General features: G+C 45.6%; 1 protein-coding gene and 1 long non-coding RNA gene across 2 annotated transcripts in view; both read left to right on the plus strand.

Moving 5' to 3' along the window:
- Nucleotides 1-264: 264 nt before the first annotated feature.
- On the plus strand, nt 265-4604 carry LOC142764823 (uncharacterized). Its single transcript, XR_012883911.1, has 2 exons — nt 265-550; nt 4461-4604. It is a non-coding gene; the product is annotated as an uncharacterized LOC142764823 (long non-coding RNA).
- A 3932-nt stretch (nt 4605-8536) lies between these two features.
- Nucleotides 8537-22816, plus strand: part of LOC119168557 (protein-cysteine N-palmitoyltransferase HHAT-like) — a 76220-nt gene continuing 61940 nt past the window's right edge. The window contains exons 1-4 of the mRNA XM_075867743.1: nt 8537-8748; nt 14601-14668; nt 16201-16311; nt 19018-19218. Of these exons, the coding sequence (XP_075723858.1) occupies nt 8610-8748; nt 14601-14668; nt 16201-16311; nt 19018-19218 (519 nt within the window). The 5' untranslated portion in view covers nt 8537-8609. The remainder of the gene's footprint in view (nt 8749-14600; nt 14669-16200; nt 16312-19017; nt 19219-22816) is intronic.

Here is a 22816-nt window from a genome sequence, read left to right on the forward strand (position 1 = left end):
TAAAAAGACGGCAGGCAGATGACAGTTGCAGTGACGCACGCAAGTACCTGGCCAATTTCTTTGTTCTTTTGAAAACCAAATTTTCTTTCGTCCTCCATCACTGCAGGGGCCGAGGGGGCAATGGCTATATTTACGCTGCTTTTTACTGAATACACCATTTTCCATATGCGTTCAAGTGCCGCCATCTTGTACTGATAACTTTGCAGTTTAGTATTCGTATCAAATAAACAGTGCCACGCTTAAGTCACATGCATGAAACTGCTTTGCCAGCACATTCAACGTTTCAGGACCTTGATCATTTCTTATTTTGGCATAAAAAATCTACAAAATAAACGCTTATCAGTTCAAGACGGGGGCGCCCATGAGTCGAAAATAAAACTGCGTATATGTTTTTCTTGCAATCACGAGGGCTAAGGGCGGTGGTGTCGGCAAAACCGAGTGTGGGAAATCAGTGATCAATTTTGCTGGGATTTTTTTTTCCAGATAACGGTGATCCCGTGCAGAGTTGAAGATGAAGACGGCTTCTAGCTATGCTACTTTCTATATATAGGTACGCTTCGAACTACTGACATTTGCGACAAGGCACTACACGTAGACGCTTAGAAATAAACTACTGATGGTCTGGAAAGGGAAAGGGGAATTGTAAGACAATGCAGACACATAATTCGTGATCGTGCCCCGCATATGCTGACACAAATCTCTATTAGTCAATATCCAGCAATAGCCGCGTTAGCTGTCACTTTTTCAGTGCTAAATGCTTATAACTGTAACAAATAACCAGCATATATAAACCAAAACAAGCAAATAGCTTGCATTTAGCCACCATGAACTCAAAGTAAACATCGTTAGCCAACACCCATGTGCGCTACCTTTCATGTATCCAACATCAGCCAGCAAGCCCTAACCATTGCTTGTAGAGCTGTGCGAGAAAAGGTGGCATGCAGCTGTTAAGCGAACGGGTAGATGGGTGTAGGTAAGGTATTGACAGTAGGCGAGTAAATAGCTTTAAGCCAGGGGAACTGCTACTGCGCACCAGTATCTCTCAAATTGTAGGACCGGTGTAAGCGGTCGTGTGCTTTCGTACATGGTACTGTCTCCTGCTGAGGAAGCTGTATAACCTGATGGTGCTGTGACGGTACTTGAAATGGTTTGAGAGGCATGTCCTGCCCATGCTGCCATCTCCTTGCTACTTGAGTATTTTTCAGTCTGTGAGGTTGATCCACTTTAAGGGCCTTATTTTTCAAGCGGTTGTAAGACCTGCCCTTAGAAGTACCCATAAAATGATTCTACGCAACGAAGATTCATGCTTTCGGATCAGTTAACTTGGCATTACAGGTGGTGTTGGTGCATTCAACAGCGCGTATCACCGTGAATTAAACCACTCATTTTGGTCGCCTTTCTTAATGTACATCAATATGTAACGTATGCATGTGGGAGGTTCAGCTTAAATTGAGGACGACGCAGCGAGCAATGGAAAGGAAAATGGTAGGTGTAACGTCAAGAGACAAGAAGAGAGCAGAGTGGATCAGGGAACAAATTAACTGGGGTTAAGGATGTCATAGTTGAAATCAAGAAGAGGAAATGGACATGGGCCGGGCATGTATACAGCGTAGACAGGATGACCACTGGTCACTAAGGGTAACTAAATTCTCAGAGAAGGCACGAGGATTAGGCGGAAACAGAAAGTTAGGTGGTCAGATGAGATCAAGAAGTTTGCGGGTATAAAGTAGCAGCAGCAAGCACAGGTCCAAGTTGACTGGCAGAACATGGGAGAGGTCTTTGTCCTGCAGTGGACGTATACAGGCTGATGATGATGATGATGTAATGAGAATCTACGTAAAAGCGACATTATTTCTGAAGAGGGTCACGTCATTTTATGAGCAATATTTTTTTTTTCATTCGCCAGCCGTTGCGGTCGGGCAAAACGTGACATAGTGTGACGACATGGCGACACGGAGTGCGCAGCATACTATGATAAGCTTCATGGTCTGGTGCAATTAATCAGCATTTGTGATCCACACAAAATTAAGGAAATGATACAGTAATTTGTAGAGGGCATGCGAATGGTAGAATGGGAACCGAATCGAGTAACCATCGAATAGTAATGACGGCGAACTTAATGCGAATGTACAGCAAAGCCGATTTTAGTAGTTTCCTAATAATAAGGCAACCTATTTAAACTCAAGTCTGGAACTCTACAACTTTCAATTAAAAAATAGTCCCAAGCTTTATCAAACTAACATTAACGTGACTTTTCACCAAGAAACAAAACTATATAGTAAAACAAACAGAGGTAATCTAATGTACAGTAGCCATCAAAGCCTTCGAAGTTTCTTTTCAACTCTGTTGTTAACATAAAAATTACATGGGAATTCGAGGTGTTACTTCGTGATCAGCTTTTAAATAATATTGAGACGTAGACGCTAAATAAGATTTTATGAACGAACATTAAAAACAAAGTTATAAAGGTAATGGATTTAAAGGGCCACTCACCAGGCCCCATACCAAATTTCAGTTAGACAGTGGAAGTTGTTGGGTGACATAAATTTTTTGAATCAGTTCATCACGAGCGGAGAAAACAGGTTTTTTGAAGCAGTGCGAAACGAGGATGAGAGGAGGCGAGCTCGAATCCCTTGCCGCTACTCCGCGTAGCCTTCGCAAGCCAAATCTCTTCCCCACCCTCTCCGGCATCCTACCAAGAGGTGACGTGCGCATGACGTGCCCAAACAAGTCCAAACCCCAAGCACGCCAGCAGCGTTGCTTTGTTGACCTGCGTTATTTCGTGGTCTTCTGTGACCAGCATTATTTTGTGGTCGGTCTGTTTCTGCGGGATGGTTCGGAAATGCTGGCTTAGACGTGGCGGAGTAGATGAGCACAATGAGTGCGCGAACGCGTAGGAGCGTTCCACGGCGGTCGTCTGCTCTATAGTGCCTAGAATATACTGTATATTCTAGGCACCATAGTCTGCTCAATGCGCTGACCACGGGGACACGAACGCATGTGAAACGCTGGCACATTAGTTAGAATCTCGCAGTATTTCATGGTAAAAAATGAAAGAAAAACACGCACAATCTTTTTATGGCGTCTCATTATTTATTTCAAGGTTTATTCATCTCTTAAAGCAACAAATACATAAACTACGCATGTTGTGGTAAATAATTTTCCCATGTGACGTGGTATACTGTTGACAACGTCAGAGCAGATTCGTCTGCGTAGATGACCAACGCCACTGCATTGCCGTGTACATAGAGCCATTCATACGCCCACGTCATGTCCTCATTCTCTAGGAATGCGCCGGCAGAGGGGAGGGGGAGCAGCGTTCATCTTGAAATTCGACCTGTTTCCGCGGCGCGTAGCGTTGCAAATTTTGGCAGACGTGATCATGAATGCCTCGTCTACGCATTGCGCTTGTCAGATCAAAATGGTCAAACCCGGTGAGTGGCCCTTTGAGACACATTAAATTCAGCGACACCACAGTTTGTAGCAAAAGTTCCTCAATCCGGTGGTCAGTAAAGCTTGTAATGTTCTGTGAAATCTTGACCATCTTAGTAATTCACATAATAAAACCACAAAACTGGTCCTTTGCTCTTCTTAACGTGGTGCTTTAGAGATTTCCTGTTGGTACTAGTTATTCGAAAACTGTGCGAAAAAATATTCGATGGTTTGAATAATGGCTATTGAATTCGAGTAAAGAATCATTTGAATAACTGTTTACTTTGGTTTTTGAAATTTTGGGACATTCCCGCACTTTACGCAAAATCTTTAGTGCACTTGTATGGCCATTACTGCCACAGGGCATAAATATATGAGTATGACTTTTGACAACCTAATAAGTTACAAAACCAGAATCAATAAAAATAAATATATCAAACCACCAACATACCTCTCATCACGACGGGACAATTAAAGTACACGAATATTGGTGCCGTACAACCACTTTTGTCATTTTTTTCCCAAAAACTTTACGCAAACGTAACAGTCTTTCAGCAAGTATTGTTACCGCCCCTCACGCCAACGTCCTAAAACAGCGTTCTGTTTACTTTTAAAAGCGTACGTTACGTAATGCAACTTTCTTTTTAACTCTCAACGTTTTCAATTTTGTTTAACGGAGCCGAAATGTACAGCCCATATATTCTGTGTATACAATGTGTGGTGCGATTTACCTGCTTTTTTTGTTTTTGTTTTCTACCACACAATTGGTTTTCGTTGACGTGTATGTACTTTTGATTTATAAATCGTCCCAGCAATGCCCCTAGAGGGCGCTGTAGGTACATGAACAAATAAAATAAATAAATAAATAAACTAATGATTCTGGCACAGTCTGTGGTACTAGTAACTCATGTTCAACTTTTGGAAAAGTGCCATTTTCAGGCTTGCGTCAGTGAGATGCGATGAATCCGCATTCTGCCAGCTGGTGCCACGTGCACGTCTGATTTGCATTTCTATTTTTTTTACTCCAGGCAAACAGAAGTCACGCATCATTCGGCAGTGTCACCCTGCAGAGATCTTCAAACAGCTGTAAACAATTGTAGCCCACGGACGCCTTCATATACCAGTGGGCGTCACCTGCACTCTTTATTGTTTTATTAAATGCTGGCCACTCAGCCATGATGGTAATGAAATGAAGCAGTCATTGTGGCAATTTGTCGATTGTGACTGATGACACTATTACGGTTCCCCACTGCTCCCATAGTATAATAATTGTGGGAGTTTAACGTCCCAAAACCACCATATCAATATGAGAAACGCCCCTATAGTGAAGGGCCCCAGAACTTTCGACCACCTGGGTTTTTTTTCACGTGTACCCAAATCGAAGCACACGGGCCTGACGTATTTTCGACTTCATCGGAAATGCTTGCCATCGCGGCCGGGATTCGATCCCGCGATCTGCGGGTCAGCAGACGAATGTCCTAGCCAGTAGCACCGTGGCGGGTGGACAACTGATGCCAAGGAATCTGTAGACGGTGGAAAAATTCTTGAAAAGCCAAACTGGCGTTCACCTAAAGCACTGCTGTCAGAAACTGCGAGTAACTTTGTGAAACAGGAGGATGAGTTATCGTTTGGGATGATATCGCTTATTTCGTTTACTATTTTTTTATCTGAACCCGCCTTTTCCGTATGGAGTTTCCGACGTAAAATGGCTCGTGAACATTTTGTATGGATGAACGGATAAGGAACGTGGAACACAATTTGTGGGTAGCCTCTTTGACGCTCGACCTGCTGAAGGGAAACATGCCCTTCTGTAGCTTTTAGGTCAATAGCATAACATGTGACGGTGCTAGGTCATACAACATGTCCCACGTGGCTATCTAGTGAACCTTACTTAACTAGTCGTAGTAAGTCCTGGTATTTCACGGGCAAAAACCACGGCTATATCACGAGGGGTGCTGTAATGGGGGACTGTGGATTTATTCTGACCACCTTGGTTTCTTTAGAGTGCAGCTAAATCAGAGTACGCGGCTGTTCTCTCCATTTCGTCCTCATTGAAATATAGCCGCCATGGCCGGTAAGAGGACACGTGACCGGAAGCTTAGCCACACGACACCTTTCATGCTGTCGTACCACGGCATGTTATTGTGGAAATTGTAATAATGCTGTCACGCAAAAAGCTTCATAGGGCTTCCTGTTTGCTCCAGAATGAAGGAAAAAAAATTTGCAGTGCCTACGTACAGTGGGAATTCGATGATGTGCCAAGCACGAATCAGGAAGAGTGATAGGTCACTTTAAAATTAGCGCAACGTTAACAGGCGGAGGTAAACTATGCCGTGCATGACTTCCATGTCATGATCATCATGTTTAACGTTTTATTTACCTTTGTCATCTATTAACGTCACCTGATACCAACTTTGGTATATATGGAGCTAGCGAAAAGGCTGTGAGCGTGCTATGAGTGTAGCACGTAGTTATGTTTTACATGAAATCCATAACACGATTATCATATTTGGATGTGTCATTTACATTCATCGTCCATTTACGTCACGAAATACCAAGTTTGGTATATGGGTAACTAGTGAAACGGCCGCGAGAACGCTATGAGCGTAGCATGTAGTCACGTTTGTCATAAAACGCATATTATGATTATCAGGTTTGCATTTTTCATTTACTTTCGTCGTTTATTCACTTCCCGTGATACCAAATTTGGTACATCTGGAGCTAGCGCAACGGCGGCGACATGCTGCATTTCATGCCGACGACGTTACCTATAGAGAGCACCGCGTCTGCCTCTATTCATGACGGAGGGACACGGCGCGCACTCAAACGCACGAGTATAAGGATTGCAGATACCCAATGAAGCTCAGTGGGCAGATCCACTGATCTCTACCAGGGGGATATCAGCGCCTGGTGTGACATCGCCGGCGTGACGCAATAAAACGAACGCTGGCGCGCACGTGCACCGGCTCACGTCGAAGTGTATTGGCGCCTTGGGTGTGGCGTGTAATAATGTTCTTCCATGACACGCATCTCATGATTAGCATGTTTGCACCAGTCACATACCTTCGCCATCCATTCACGTGACGTAATACCAAATTTTGGCATATGTGAAGGTATCAAAATGGCCGCGAGCGTATCATGAGTGTGGGACGTAGTCATGTTGTTACATGACACGCATGTCATGATCATCATGTTTAAAGGCGTCATTTACATATGTCGTCTGTTCGCGTCACGTAATACCGAAATTGCTACATGTGACGCTAGCGAAACAGCCGCGAGCGCATAATGAGCGCAGCATGTAGTCTTGTTTTTACACAAGACGCATCACATGATTACCATGTTTGCACCAGTCACATAGCTTCCTCGTCCATTCACGTCCCATAATGCAGAATTCGGTTCATGAGAAGCTAGCGAAACGGCCGCGAGTGCATCATGAGCATGCGATGTAGTCATGTTGTTACATGACACGCCTCTCATGGTTATCACGTTTGCACCAGTCACATACCCTCGTCATCCATTCACGCCTCGTGATACCAAATTCGGTGTATGCGAAGCTAGCGAAACGGCCGCGAGCAGATCATGAGTGTGGCATGTACTCATGTTGTTACATGACACGCTTGCCATGATTTTGATGTTAGGGTCTGTCACTTGTGTCCACCATGCAGTCATGTCATACCATACCAGTTTTGCAACATATCATGTGCATGAAACTACCCCACGAGCAGCAACGCCATGGCATGTAAATCATGGCATTTATGACATACATGTCATAATTTTCATGTCAGGACTAGTCAGTCATGTTCGTGTGCTCAGATTATGGCGCACGTTAAAGAACCCCATATGGTCTAAATTTCCGGAGCCCTCCCCTAATGCGTCTTTTATGATGTGGAGGTTTTGGGACGTCCAACCCCACATATCAATCACCACTGATCTGTCAGGTAGAAACCTAGAATGCGCCTGGTTCCACGAATCTGATCTTCAAGCTAAATCAAGGCCATGCCAACGTTTCTGAGCTTCGTCAACGCCACAGATAACTGACCTAAAGAACTCAATAGAATTCGCATTCGCTTCAGAACTGCTCGGAGTACCTCGGGGTTAGTTAAACTGTTTGGCTTTACATCCCGAAGTAAATATGAATATGAGAGACGCCGGAGCCGAAGGTTCCAAAACTTTTGACCAGCAGCAGTTATTTAAGGCGTATACTTTAATGTAAGTACTCGGACGCTCGATCAAAAATGCAGCCACTGCTGCCTTTAGTATCAAGTACCATAACCACTATGCCACCATGGCGAGTAGTACCTTGATATAAAAACAGTGTTGTGATGTGTGCTTACGATTTTATAAGCTTAATTTGTTTTCGTTCTTGCACCAAAATAGCGGCAGCTGACGAAATGCGAATTTTGCTGGTGGCGGGGAAGCCCCTCAAGCAAAAGCACATCAGAGGAGTGGAACAGACTTGCTGGTGACATTGTTGCTATTAGCGATAACAACTTGTTCCGTGTTTCATTAGCTAACATTGTGTAATAAGTTCTTTTTGTGGCAATAGATAAGATGGTATAATTAGGTTTGGTGTTGCATTACCTAACATGTATTCATATATAGTGTATTAGCAGACATTGTATTTTAAGAGATTTATTTGCACGATCTAACCGTATTCACTGCTTTTTGTTCATTGAAACCTTTTATTGTAAATAAACCACCCCCTCTGTAATGCCGTTTGGCCCGGAGGGTCAAATAAATAAACAAATATAAATAAAAAAGCAGACTGGCAGTCAAGGCAGAAACCACAGCTGCGAGAGAGAGCAACATTTTTATTCGACCACACCATAAAAGACGCTCTTTTCTTGTGCCATAAAGTTGCACGGTGTCTCTCCGTTCATCGCGTTCTCACAAACAGCTGCTGCATTAAACGCAGTCGATTATCAATAGTGCTTCGCCTCGAAACCGGCTGTAATTTGTACTGAGCGTTCTCCCGAGAGATATACATGTGCGCGTGGCCTTGCGTCAGCAAAAAAAAAACTGAAAATGCGTGCGCACTTTTTCTGTTGCAAAACATTGAAGGCGTTGTGCGCGAAACGTTACGCTAGCAGCTGCTTTCGAGAATAGATATTTCACCATGTGTTCGATTTGTCGGGTCGTGTTAGAACTTTTTAGGGGATGACGTGAACGCAGAAAGAATGATGTGTAAGAACTTCGCCGGGACACCACGTGCCGTTGTGGACGGAATTGCGCGCTATGGCTGCCTTCGCGTCACCCACTGGACTGCGTGGCACGTGTTATTCATGTGCTCTGCCTACAATGTAGTACAGAAGAAAGGTAACGCATGTTTCATAATTCCTTAAACGGACACTGAACACACAAAAGTTTTGGCAAATTCACAAAATAATGATTATGAGTGGGCGAAGAAGTGAGATCAATCGATTTTACCGTATATTAACCGCGACGTTGACCACTGAAGCATGTAATGAGTGATAAAGCTATGTACAGTTATATACAATGTTTATTAGTCATAAATGGTGTGTTTTGTTCAGCAGGGAATTTCATTTCTTTTTTTCAAACTACTTCCATGCGATATATGAATCTAGCCTGAAGTTGGCAAAGGCGAGGTCTGTGCACGTTCCCCTGGTGGTTGTTGTTTCCAGGCATACGAAATGCATCGTAGAGTATATCAAGAGGTCACATACTGCCCTACACAAGCCAGTCGTTGTCCATGATCATCATCATCTTTCTCGTGGTCATGACTCTTGAGCGTCATTGTCGTGACATAAAGACGGTACCTTGCATGGGCTATGCCGTGATGACGGAAGGAGAATGAGTGGTCTGAAACGCGCTTGTTTGTCATCGTCAGCAGTGTCACTGTCATCGGCATCGAGAGACGAACGGTGGACATTGCTAAATCCTAAAGTGCTTCGCCCCTAAAATTTGTTTTTCTTCATACTAGTAAATTAGTCTGTCACATCTATCATGTCGCCACACTTCCCACTAACTACAACAAGGTAAACGAAAAAATGCGCAAAATGAAAATATGTTTGACAACCGCCGAAGGTGGAAACCTCCGGCGGAACGCAATATCACCCTCCACGTACACCAGAGATGGTCGTGCTGTACCCAGGGCAGACACCATCAAGGTCCTCGGCACGATCATCGAGTCCCACTAAACCAACACCCAAAGAGTACACAAGCTCAGGACTAGGACTGAGAATGCCATACGACTCGTACGTAGAGTAGCCAACAGGCACCATGGCCTCAAAAAAGACAACCTGCTGCGTCTCGTACACGCGTTTGTTTTGTGCCATTTTACCTACGTTGCCGCTATACATAAATGGCTACGTGCTGAGCGCGATCAACTCGATGCGCTTATTCGCAAGGTGGTCGAAGGAGCCCTTGGCCTCCCTATCACCACTCCAACGTACAAACTCCTCGAGCTTGGCGTACATAACATGCTAGAAGAGATCGTCGAAGGTCAGGAACGCGTGCAATTGACCCGACTCACCGCCACCAAGGCAGGCTGCCATATTCTGCGCGAGCTCGGCTTCTTCTCCTTGAGGGCCGGGGACCCCCCAGAGTTCACTCTGGTTCCCCGTGAAATCCGCGACCTTATCACGATCGCTCCCATTCCACGAAATGTACACCCCAAATACAACAGAGGCAGGCGCCTTGCGTGGGCGACCACCATTCTCAAGCACATAGACATGAAGCGGATGACGTCTCGTTCGTGGACGCCGCTGCCTATCACAACAACCGAGCCTTCGCCGCAGTCGCGGTATCATGCGCGCAGCAGACTCTTAACTTTGCCACAATCCTTACCGGAAACCCCGAAGTAGCGGAGCAAGTAGCTATAGCTATAGCTATGCTCGACAGCAAACGGAAATTCATCTACAGCGACTCCAGGCGGGCCATCAAAGCCTTCGAACGCGGAGTCATCTCCGAACTGGCGTTGCGTATCCTGCGCAAAGCGAACCCGAGTGCCCTGAAGCACCACGCTGTCATCTGGTTCCCCGCCCATCTCGGCCAGGTGCCGGGTGCCCTATCCAACCTCAACGAGATCGTCCATGAGGCAGCGCGCGCACTTACCGACCGCACCGCCACAGGGCAACCCCATCTCGCTGTGTTAGAGACCAATCGGGATGCAACCATTGCGTACAATGACATAACAAAACACTTTTACCTGGAACGCCGCATTTTTCCACCACCACATCCGAAACTTAACAGACCGCAGCTAGCATTAACCCTACGCCTATCACAGACACACACGTACCCAAATCTTATCACGCTTCACGTTTATTATCCTCATGCACAACCCAGCGACACATGCCCATCTTGTGGCCACAGCGACACTCGCACACATGCTCTGGGAGTGTATAACCACTCCTCCCGACGCTACCTCAAGCAAGTAGGAGAGGTCTCTAAGGAGCTCACTTCTCGCCGACCAGCAATGGGCCGTCCAGCAGGCCCACGAAGCGGCCGCCAGGTACTCCCTGTCGGTCCCTACGTGGGAGACGCCCACTACGCGCCAAGCGCGTCCTGCAGGACTGAAATAAAGTTTTTTTCATTCCATTTGACAACACCACCTTCAAGTTTTCTATGCGAACATCATATATTTTTACTGTGCCTATTCTGTGAAATACAAAGTTCCTTGTCGGCAGACTTGAAGCACAATCTTCTATGAGGGCGCCATAGATTTAACGTTGCAAGCTGCGGGAAGTCTTGTCGAGGAAATATCGTACAAATACAAAACATTCACTTCGAAAGTAGGACTCACGCTTGGAACTTTTGGCGCGAAATTTAAAATGAAAATTAGCCTTTCGTTCCTTTATTCGCTAATAAGCCTAACATTGTGAAACTAAGAACGTTAGGGTTGATAGGGTAAAGTTTACCAATCTAATACCTGTGTCATACGGGCGCGCAAAAAGTCTTTTAAGTAAGCGGTCTTTTACGAAGTTGAAAGACTTTTAACAAAGAGGTGTTGCGGCGCAGACACGCGGCAGCAACGATCTCCTTTTAGTGTTTTCGTTCGAAGACGCTAGCGAAAGCGTGGCGCTAGCAGTTAAAAGAGAAGCAATGAAAATAAACGATGTATCACGATGTACAAATTAAAGACTTGTCGCACTGCTCGTTTCTTCAAATAAATTTAAGAATAAGAGATGAAGAAACACCAATGTGAAAGTTTGTTGCACTAGTTAAGGAAGCATTCCCGTAACTAGCGACGTGCACAAGTCCGTCTGGCACCACTGGGCTTTTATTTACCGTATTTGTTTTTCGCTGCTCTCGACTGCTCTCGACACGTTATGGGCGACCGTACGGAAAAAAAAGCGAGGATCGCAAGCCTCACGGCCTGCCTTCTCGCTCTGGAAAGCGAGGCAGACGCTGCAAAAGCCGCCAAGGAGAGGATCAAGCAGCAACTGCTGTTCAGCAATTCCTTACTGTGTGCACTGGAGCTGTCGGAGAAGGCCTGCGATCAATCGATCTGGGCCTTCAGAAGAAACGAGAGGTGGTTTGAGGGAACTGTACCTCGCCTCGGTGAGCAGAACTTCAAGCAATCTTTTCGAGGGTACCCGTCCACCTTTCGTTTCATAGTGGAGAGCTTGCGCAGTGAGCTCGAAAGACAGTGCACCAGCATGCGTGAAACCATCATTCCTGAGAAGCGAGTCGGCATTGCCCTATACAAGCTTGACCACTTGAATGACGGGCAAACACAGGACTGCCACGCTTTCCTGGCTTGTGCAAACTGGCGCGGCGCGAGACCGAGCGTCACCACGTGATATTGCCGACGCGTTGTAGCTGCTTACGAAAGTAGAAAAGGAAATAACCATTAAAAGAGTTCATTACACCTTCTGCAGGATATGAAATTTGTTTCTAAAAAGAGTTTTGGTGACAGAAAAATAAGCGTTCACTCTTTTTTTCCCACCACTCGAAAATTGCTGGCGCCCACTGGTTTCGAGGCCACTCATTCGGAGCCGTAAAAGAGATCGTCAAACTCCGTTTACGAAAAAGACCGCTTCTGAAAAGGAGTTCGCTCTGTGCCGTGTGTCTGCTGTCAGGAACTCCTTTTCGAAAAAAGACCGCTTACTTAAAAGACTTTTAAGTGCCCGTGTGACAGGGGTATTAACTATTTCGTCGGTTCAGTTTACCATCATTTTAAACTACAGCGCTGTTTTGAGCTGTATTAAAGGTAAACACGTAACTTATGTGGTATGATGAAGAACATACACGCGATGAGCGGCGATCAATGTACTGTATTGATCAGTAAAAAGTGCCTTCATTTTCAAATTTTTTTGCTATGAGCACATTTGTCCTTCTCAACTATGTAGATATACAGTGGATGGCTTCTTGAAGGTAATTTTTGTGTTCGCTTTTGCACTGGTCCTGACTGTACAATAACACAAGCTTATTAATCCATTCGCTATGTAAGCTTTAGGAACAGTGCGAATTGTATCACGCTTACAAATGACTGAGGCAACAGCAGGGTGCAGAAAAAGAATGAACGAGACTTTAATGCATGTATCGTATTTATAACATTGTATTGTGCACTGCTTTTGTGCGAGCCGTATCGGCTGTATGCGAATAGCACGAACCCGGTACATCCTCCCACGCGTAGAAAAGATTTGGCACAAAAGACATTACACTATCTGCTGAAAGCTTGAATTGTACGCATAGCGCTGAGGTGGCTTGACGAAGCGTGTGGACCTTGTAGAATCTGTGTGCGATGTGCAAGCATGTGTTGCATTTGATGTACTTGGGACTCCAGCCGAAATGACTGGCGAGGTAGCGTGAAGGTCTGATGGACTGAAGCTGAAGCACCGTTGGAGGCTGCCTGTAACAATTATTCCCGGGAGCGCTTGCAAGGGATTGAATTGAGAGAGACGGAAGATGGACGTGGCAAACAAGCACCCTTTATCATACAAAAGAATGAAAAAGAAATGAGGAATTGGAAGCGAAAACAAACACTCTTGAGTGCACAATATTACTCCAATAACAGCTTGTATAGATATTCAGAAGAAAACTGACTAGCCCGGTCTAAATCTTTCTCCAGCCCTAGCCGCTAGTACTAAGGCAACATGACGCCTCAACAATGGAAACGTTTTTACAGTTTGTCGCTCTGCCACTTTGACTATGTGCCCCTTTGCTGTGTCGATGGTTCTTCGGTTCTGTTGTCGACGTCCATCCCGTGCGTTCTTATGGTCATGGACTTTTTCCGCCGAACGAGCCGCTTGTTCTCATTGTCAGGATGGTTCCGGTCTTTGTCGTCGTCTCCGGCTCAGTTAAGTTACACCTAAGTCGTCAATGGCGTCGTGACTATGGTGCGGGCCGCATCCATTCCGGCTCGAAGTGAAAGGGCCGTAGACCCACCGGGAACTGCGGAGAAAGGCTGCGGCAACTACGGGCAGTCTCACTCATGTTTTCCGAGCTCGACGATCACTTGCCACGGGCCTCTTGGCCGACAGCCTCAGAGCCGGGTGGCTCTCCTGCTTCCGTCGCGGTAGCAACGCTGACTTTCTTGGTCTACGCAGTTCGAAGCCCCGACGCACCATGACAGCTAGTCCTCCGGGACTTCCCATTACGGCTCGGGTCGGGTGCCTGTGAAATATCCATGTGAAAGGTTTCTGGAGAAACTGATGAGTGCGCGCTTGGCGCCGCAGCTGCAACGGAATGGACGACATCACTAACAACGCAGCCAATGGCGTGCGTCCTTGGCTAAGACACTGCGAATGACGTAACTGAGAGCCCAGCCAATGAAGACCGCTTGTGGCATCGCTGCCGGATGGATTTTTGTTTCTCCTATAGCCTTTACAGCTTTCGCTTTAAAACAGCAATCCAAACCCGTTGCATAAGATAGAAAAAATTGTAAACGGAATAGAAGTTATTAAAATATTACAACTTTTCCCCACACCGGAGCAGAACCTGGAGCTTGTTTTATATCTGTTTCTGTTGCGATGTCTGATGACAAATTGTTGCCATTAAATAATTGTGTGAGGGACGAACGAGTGCACGAATGAAACTTTAAGTGTCTTGCTTTGAACAAAAAAAAAAGACAAAATTATGGTAACGTGTGACAGGATGACTGAATGAAGACGTTGTGAAGAGAAAGATGGTGGCAAAGCTTAGAGAAAAAAGTTGGCTTTCAAGGGAGTGGTCGTCATAATTCTCACTTTTTGTTTTGTCAACAGATGAGATAATCTCGGCCATCTCCAAAGAAGTCAAGGGATTCTGCTGGACCTATGACTGCAAGAGGAGGGTAAGAACGTTGCTGTTTCATAAACGCTCATAACCTGTGGTTCCAACATTTGCGACGCGTGCAGGCACCTTCATGCTCTGTGAAACTAAGTGATGCCCTTTTGTTCTCACCAGCTCTTGTAGAGAATTTTCCTTCATGTGCAAGCGCAATGATAGCACAGGCATCAATGCATTGACACGTACAAGGTTGGGCTTAGAGAACATCTCAATAGGCGTGAAGACGGGTAATTATAGTCCTGCTGTATTTTCTCTCACTGCACTTACTGTACCTATGGCATTTTCTCTGTATTTATGGACTACAGTTTTGCATTGATGCTTCAGGTTAGACATGCTGAGTGTTGTGCACTATCCTGGTCTGGGCGGTAATTGGTGCACTACCAGGTATTCATTTGCCTTTCCGCCATCACTTCCCGTGGAACCTCTGGATAAGATATCGGTACTGGAATTGATTACAAACAAAGCTCATGGTGTCTTATTATTACAAAGGGACATCTGTTATCGCAACTCTTGATTAGTGTTTGCCTATTTCTGGCTTGCGAGAAGCTTGCTTCATCAGTGTGTTATGCCACTCTCTGCATCACCTAATATTAGGAGAGAAAGACTACTGCATATAATTGCTTGGAAATATATAATGTTCATCATGTTTCACTCATATAACGCAACGACCACGCATATAAAACGTCAAAATTCGTAAAAAATAGCATTGTGCATTTGGCGAGCCAGAACTGCCGCTTTCATTGCTAACTTCCACGAACAATTATCTATTTTCACAAGTCTAAAAAGTGACCGATCGCAAGCGGTCGCAAATTCGTTACATGTGGTCACGACAGAAACTGTTCTGCGTAAACCGCTGGATCGGTGCTTGATTTCTCGAATGCACGTGGGCATGGTGACCACAATAGCGAGGCGAAAGAAACCATTCTTTCAACGAAAAACAGTCGACCTTTTTTTAGACCACTGGTGATTTGTCTTATTAATACTTTGGCATTTGCGACATACTCGGTCGCGCGACCGCTTCCAGTCACCGTGATATGCGATCCGGAAAAAGCGAATACACTATCCGAGTGTATCCGTGTCTGAGTTGCGTCGGAGTTGACGGTTGTGCACTGCACACCGTTTGAATTCTACCAAGTTGAAGTCCACCAGCTCATCTCCCCAGTGATCTGTAATTTACACTGTTCTGCGCCAACTCATTCAATGCCATGCCCATCAGCATCTTAATTTGGTCACTCCACCCAACACTTCATATTCCCTGACTACATTTCCGGCCACTTTGTATCCATATTGTCGGACATATACTAACCACCGGTTTTATTCTTTCTTTCGCATAATGCATTTCACCCAGGTAAATGTTTCTTCATAATGCATACATGGGTATGAGTCACTCTTTCTTTTTTCACTTTTTGAGTCGCTTGCGGTCATCTTATTTCTTAGAGCTATGCCTACCTGTTTTTTCATATTACTTTGCAACTGCCCATATTTTTCTGCGTCAATCTGGAACACCTAACGTAATGACGTGTATACTACTTTCAGGATTATGGTGACTTCGAATGGGACGCAATCGTTGCACTCTTCTGGTCGATGAGATATTGGATGCTGGCTCACCTTCTCATTGGTCAGCTCGTGGCGGTGTTCGCGCAAAGGGTAAGATAAGAACAGTAGTGGCTCTTGTTGAAGTGACTCCCCTGTAATTTTTATAGAGGATCGCCAAATGATATCCCCTAGTTTACACGGAATACTAACTACGTGACATTATGTTATTCGTTTTCCCAAGCTATTGCACAACATGACAGTGAGGTACGGCAGTACAGGATGCTCGGACGCTGACTCCAAAAGTAGCGGGTTTGATCCCAGCCATGAAGGCTGCATCTCGATGAAGGTGAAAATCGCGAGGTGTGTGTGCTGCATGACGTCAGCGGGCGTTAAAGAACACCCTGTTTTCGAACTTCCTAAAGCCGCCTTCTACGCCAGGGCTCGTGATCATATCGTTGTTTCGACACGTAAAGCCCCATTCATTATTACGACGCAATACGGTATACCCTATTTACTGAATGGTTGATGCACACCTGATTTCAACACGCAGCCGGTTTATCAAGCTAAATAAAGCAAGTTCCCCGACTGTAACACACATATGTTTGGGGCAGACAAGGAAAGACAAGCGCAAAACACTTCTGGCTAAAAAAAATGTGTTTAGCCATCCTACTTGACGGTTGCGCGTGCCACTGTCCAATCGCAGTCGCTATTCGAAAGCACTTTGTCACTCTGAGAACAGAGCATCTCGTCTTGTATTTCGCTCATGTCATTTGAACTTTAACGCCTTTCGCGATCGTGCTAGGTGGAATGCCAAGCCATCGACCTTGCCGTATCATTGATAGAGCACCTTGCTGCACGCAGAGAGTGCATTGCATCTGTCGACTAGGAACTCATTTTAGAGTTCCCGCATGTAACCTTTTGTGATAATGTTGATGCGTAGGCGCAACGGCTGAATATAAGAAGCCATGCAGTCATCACTACGCATGTGTGGCAAGCGATGAGTTGTAAGCTGCATTTGTACGCTTGTCTAGGCAGAACGCAGTTAATGCGTCAAGCACAAGCATGGGGTCTATGCCTTTGGCCTCTTGTGTCACACACAGCCGATTCAGTCGATAATATTGATATCAGGTTCTCTAACACCCCAAAACCACGTTATGATGATAAGGAACGCCACAGTGGAGGGCTCCGGAAATTTTGACCATCTGGTGTTCTTCAACGTCCATTGACATTGCATACCCACGGGCTTCTACCACTTCACCTTCGTCGAAATGTGGCTGCCGCGACCTGGATCGATACCGCAACCTTCGGGTCAGCAGCCCAAACCGTATAGCCCTTGCTCCACCAAGGTGGATTAGATTCAGTCCATTACAAGTAGAGTGTTCATATAACCTTGTCTCATTGGTAAAAAATACCACATGTCGTAAAAGGTTCGCGTTCTTGGCAAGGGTCTTGCGTTTGAACACAAGGAGGGAACTTATATTCGTCCTTTATTAAACTGCTCGGTGCGAACAATAGTCATGACAAACACAAAAAAAGAAGGGGACCAGCGCAGACCCGGACGTTAGCCTTGTCTATTTTTTGAGCTAACGAGTTTTGTATTATTTGAATGCCATTTGCCCAATCTAACAATTAACTTTGTGCAGCCCGAAGCGCAGGCCAACAGTGTGCAGTTTCCCATGTGTTCGCGTTGCTGGAAGTTAACTTGCGAACTTGTTCCTTTATACTTTCTTCTTTATTCAATGATTACCCCGCTTAGCCCGAAGGCACGGCAGCAGGGGGTTTTCAATGTTGAGAAAAACACATATTCATTTATACCGTACACTTGTTCATTAGACAAGAGATTCCACTCTTTAATGAAACGAACAAAGAGAAATTAGCATACAAATTAGATCTGGAACGGTACTCTAGAAATTTTAAACGTTGCTCATTTCGCAAAGAAATATAATGAGGACCGTGAAGGTGGTTTTCTTTTCGAATGCAGCTCTATGTTGTATTGTTTCAAGTTTGTCACTTAAAGTGCTTTCCCAGGGGTTCCACATGGGACAAGCGTATTTAAGTATTCAAGGTCGAATGTATGTTGAATACGTCGTTGATTTAAAAAAAAAGCAGATGCATGTCTCAGGCTGCGCTGTACAAAATTTACCGACTTGGTGGCCTTCGCAACAACTGAATCATCGTATGCATTCCGGTCTTATTGACTTCACAGTGTTTTCCGCTTCGGTTGAGCAGTGGCTATACGGCGCCCGGTTGCTTACCCGAAGGTCACGGTTTCAGATCCCGGCCGAGGAGGTCGCATTTCGATGGAGAGAAATGGTAGAGGCCTCGTGCAGAGGTGCAATGTCAGTGAACGTTAAATAACGCCAGGTAGTCGAAATTTCCGGAGCCCTCCACTACGGCGTCTATCATAAATATATCATAGTTTCGAGGCGTAATACCCCAGATAGTATCATTAATGACGTTTGCGCGCATGCCAAAGAGAAAGAGTTGGATCGACGTTCCCGATTGTTCAAGGGCCTACGATATGTTACGTCACAATGACAGGACGTATTGTTTAAAACATATTACGTTTCTTTTTCCTAAATTAGGCCTCTTTTTTGCACACACTGTAGTCAGGTTGTAGTAACACCCGACACAAATACGCCAAAGGTAGTCGTGCAATTTCCTTGTGTGCGTTCACGAAAGTCGATACAGTGACGTCCGCCACGCAACTCAAGTTATGCCTTGAAGTCGCATTTTTTTTACCACAAGCCGTAATGTTTTACATTAATATTTTTTGAGGCATATTTGCCACAAGACATTATCACTGTGGCCCTGCAGTTCCTCCTGCTGTTCTACGTGGTCTACTCTCTCGTATTCATGGTTCTATGCTTCCCCAAAGACGTGTGGTTCAGGGCCATCTTCATGGCGACGGCGTCGTATGTGGCGGTGCTCCTGCATCGCAGATCCCTGGCGTACGTGACCGGCTCGGTGATTGTGGCCCTGACGACACTGCCCGTACCTTTCGTTCCTCGATTTGAGGTAAGTCTGAGGATGCGCACCCAAAGTAAATATAATAAGCCGACATTCCTAAGTGAATCATTATGCGATAATCTTGAGCGAGACACATCAGGCACAGAAAGCGCAACAGAAATTCTATGTGACCTCCTCTTGTGCGTAGGCCTTTGGTAGTTGAAGTGGTCGAGTGGGAGCAAGCAGATTAGGGTTAGCAATCACGGCTGACGATTATGCGTAATTTTGCTTTTTGACATATTTTGCTGAGAAGAAAAGACTAGGGACTTCGGGGATTAAATGGGCTGTCAACTCATGCGGCAAAACTAATTTTGAAAGATTAACTACTTCATCAGTATAAAAAAACAATTTTAACCCTTGATCGTTGCTTACTCGCCAGAAAAGAAGGCAGCGGCTCTTCTTTTCTGGCGAGAAGAAGGAGGCAACCAAGACAGGCAGTCACTTGCCTGTCTTGGTTGGAAAGATCTCGAACCGGGAGCGCGGACTGGCCGTCATGAAGCTCCTTCGGTTCGCTTGATGCTGCTTCCCTTTGAAGTGCAGGCAACTCTGTCGCAGTTAGGGTATGCTCACTGGCTTTGTCCTTTACAGCCTTTCCCACGGCATGTGGTCTGGGAGGCAAAGGAGGTGGTACTGATGAGGGATCACGCAAACGTGTCGAGGAGGTAGCGGGCGTCCTCGAAGACCGACGTCGACGTGAACGACGCCTTCTGACTTTAGCTGCGGCTTCTCGATGAGATGAGTGATCGCGCACCATCTCCTTCAAGATGGCAATTTCCTTCTGAATCCGCGGGCAGTCCTTCGACGTGGCTTCATGGGATCCATTGCAATTAGAGCATTTCTTGACAGTTGCGACGCACTTATCCGCTTCATGGTGCTCGGCGCAGCGGTGGCATACCACCGAATTCTCGCAGACGCTGCTCACATGTCCAAGTTTCATGCATTTACGGCACTGGAGAGGCTTTGGAATGAAAGGCCGCACAGCATGTCTGAAGTACCCCACCTTCACATGAGAGGGGAGTGATGTGCTCTTAAACGCAATCTTCACACAGCGAGACTTGCCTAGCCAGGTGACATCAACAATTGGAGTATCAGTTGTTGACTTGACAAGAAGTTGTAAGTCCTTATTGGAAATAGCGACATCAATGTCGTATATCACGCCGGTTACTACATCACATCCCAAGGGAACATGAGAGCGCACCTGGTTGCCGTCCAAGTCAGTTACATTGCGCAGAACGCCCAACGCACTTGCGTGCAAAACGTCCACAGCCAGTATATTCTTTCTGGCGTTCACTCTTATGTCCGTGATCTCATTTGGCACGAGCGTTTCCAGAGACCTCGACACAGACTGTCTGTTAAGGCGTTTCATGCTGACGGTAGGAAGTGCAGGCAGAAACAGGATGGTATAAGTGTTCGATTTTGGCGCTTCACTTACAGTTTGAATAGTTGAGGATGAGGATGTCCTCATAACCATACATACATAACCATACATAACCATACATCATAACCATACATAACCAAGAGGTGTTCGTGAAATCTAGGCACCCATTGGCTCTCAGCTCGAAGACCACGACTGTTGTGCGTCTCGCTGCCATCAGAGCCTTGATAAACTGTGCTAATCAACATTTATGACGCGGATACCAGATAAACCGATGCAGCCAGTTGCGCCTTAAGTTCGCCTGTCTTTCTGTGTCTCGCCAAGAAAGTACATTCATTCTTCAAACAGCTCATCTTAATAGAGCGCACTCTGCGAGAATAGTCACGCATGCAATATCAAAGAGCCTGTAGAAAGCTGTAATAGCCGCAGAAAGTACAGCTAACGGCAGGTCGATGAGTACGGAACTTCTCGTGGTCAGCGTGCCGATTTGGTGAAATCACGGCATATTGAAACGGCGCGCCTAACAGGAAAATTCATGACGTCACTTCCGTGGGGTGCTAGAGTCGTTTCTGTGTGGTGCGGCTCGTGCAGAAGGCGGCGGCAGGCCAAGAAAAAACACCAAGAACAAAAACAACAACAAAAAACGAAAACAGAATAAATTTTTCTTTGGATTTCATCAGGTGAATTGCAAAGTTTCTCATTGCGAGGGTGGTCTGTCTGTAAAATGAAGCTAAATTTCGCATATGAATACTTAACAGTGCTGGTTTTAATCCTCATGCATTGCTAATAAAACAACATTGTGCAATACGTGTGCACAAGAACATTCCTCCTTACCAACGTCTAGTTCGGATCCACTCAGTAAATAAAATGAGGAATGGTAAAACAGATCCGCTTTGATACAAGTTGAGCGCAGTGATAATGGGTTAGGCGGAAGCAAGACACGTACGCTGCAGTGAAACCGAACAGGATGCTTGTGTTAGGTTTGTGGCAAAGTATTAAAAAAAAGAGGTTGGTAAATCTTTTAAGGAATCGGTATAAGACGAAAGTTAAATGTGTTCTCGTAGAGGTAGTTGAGCATCCACTGTGTATTGTTTCGCCACAAGAGAGAAAGAATGCAGGCTGCAGTAACAAATTGCAATGCCACGCAAAGAACGTCGAGCAGCTCGAAACTTGCAGCGCACACCTCAGGCAGAGAGCACGCATGAAATGGGCATACACAGGACACGCGTGGACAAACAACGATCACAGCTCGACACCTAAAGCACGCTGGTCAAACAGAAAGACGCACGAAATGAACGTATAAAGTAATTACAGGACGAGCGCGAACAATGGTCACAATTCTTCTTTTCGTGTGTTAGTAGCGCACTCCACGACATAATCCTTACCTGACATTGAAGTTGTGACCCTGAAGCTAGGGAATATGAACATCACATGGACGTTTCCCAGCAAGGAGCTGATAACGCCAAACTAAAGTCTAGTTGAATCGTGGATAATAAATCTCTTCATGAAAACGCCCCTATTCACTTTTGCCTGTTGAGCAGTCTTTCTTCGGCGAACAATCGCGCCAAAACAGGACACGCGTCGACTCGAGTTTTAGTAACAGCAGTTGTGCACAGATGGCGCAACTGCGGCTGCAAAAGCTACGAGGGACTAGTGGTGGATTCACGGAAATATGCTGTGCTTTGGATTAGGTTTATCTTCATGATTTTACAGGCGTGAGCGGTTGCTTATATGAAAAAAAGCAAGAAAAGAAGCTACGTTTTAAAGAAGTGCTGTATAGAAAGGGGGAGAAGAAGTAGCAGGGGTCTTATGCACATCGCATAGTAACAAGCCTGCTTTAACTGGTTTTGAAGCAAAACGTCAGGAAGCAGAAAAGACCCAACGTTGTGCGAGGAAGTTTATGTAAGTTTATGTTTTACATGATGAAACAGCATTAACCTGCCCAGCTTTCTACTTTAAAGCACCATTAGGGTGTTTGTCGAAAAACCACGGTGTAAGAGTAGTTTAGGTGAGAGAACGGCGCATAGCGGCGGCTTCGCGAGGAGAGGCACATGCTGTTCTGGTTAGGAAGCTCCTCCAGAGAGGGCGCGCCAAACTAGCCACCTACCGACAAACGAGGCTGTAAAGGGCGATATGGGGTGGGCAGGTTTTGAGGCGAGGGAAGCGCAGAGCAAAATAAGGTTCGAAGAAAGGCTAAGAAATATGAAGGAGAGTAGATGGGCAGAGAAGGTG

This window comes from Rhipicephalus microplus, chromosome 6, assembly GCF_043290135.1.
Source record: "Rhipicephalus microplus isolate Deutch F79 chromosome 6, USDA_Rmic, whole genome shotgun sequence".
In the NCBI taxonomy this organism is placed as follows: domain Eukaryota; kingdom Metazoa; phylum Arthropoda; class Arachnida; order Ixodida; family Ixodidae; genus Rhipicephalus; species Rhipicephalus microplus.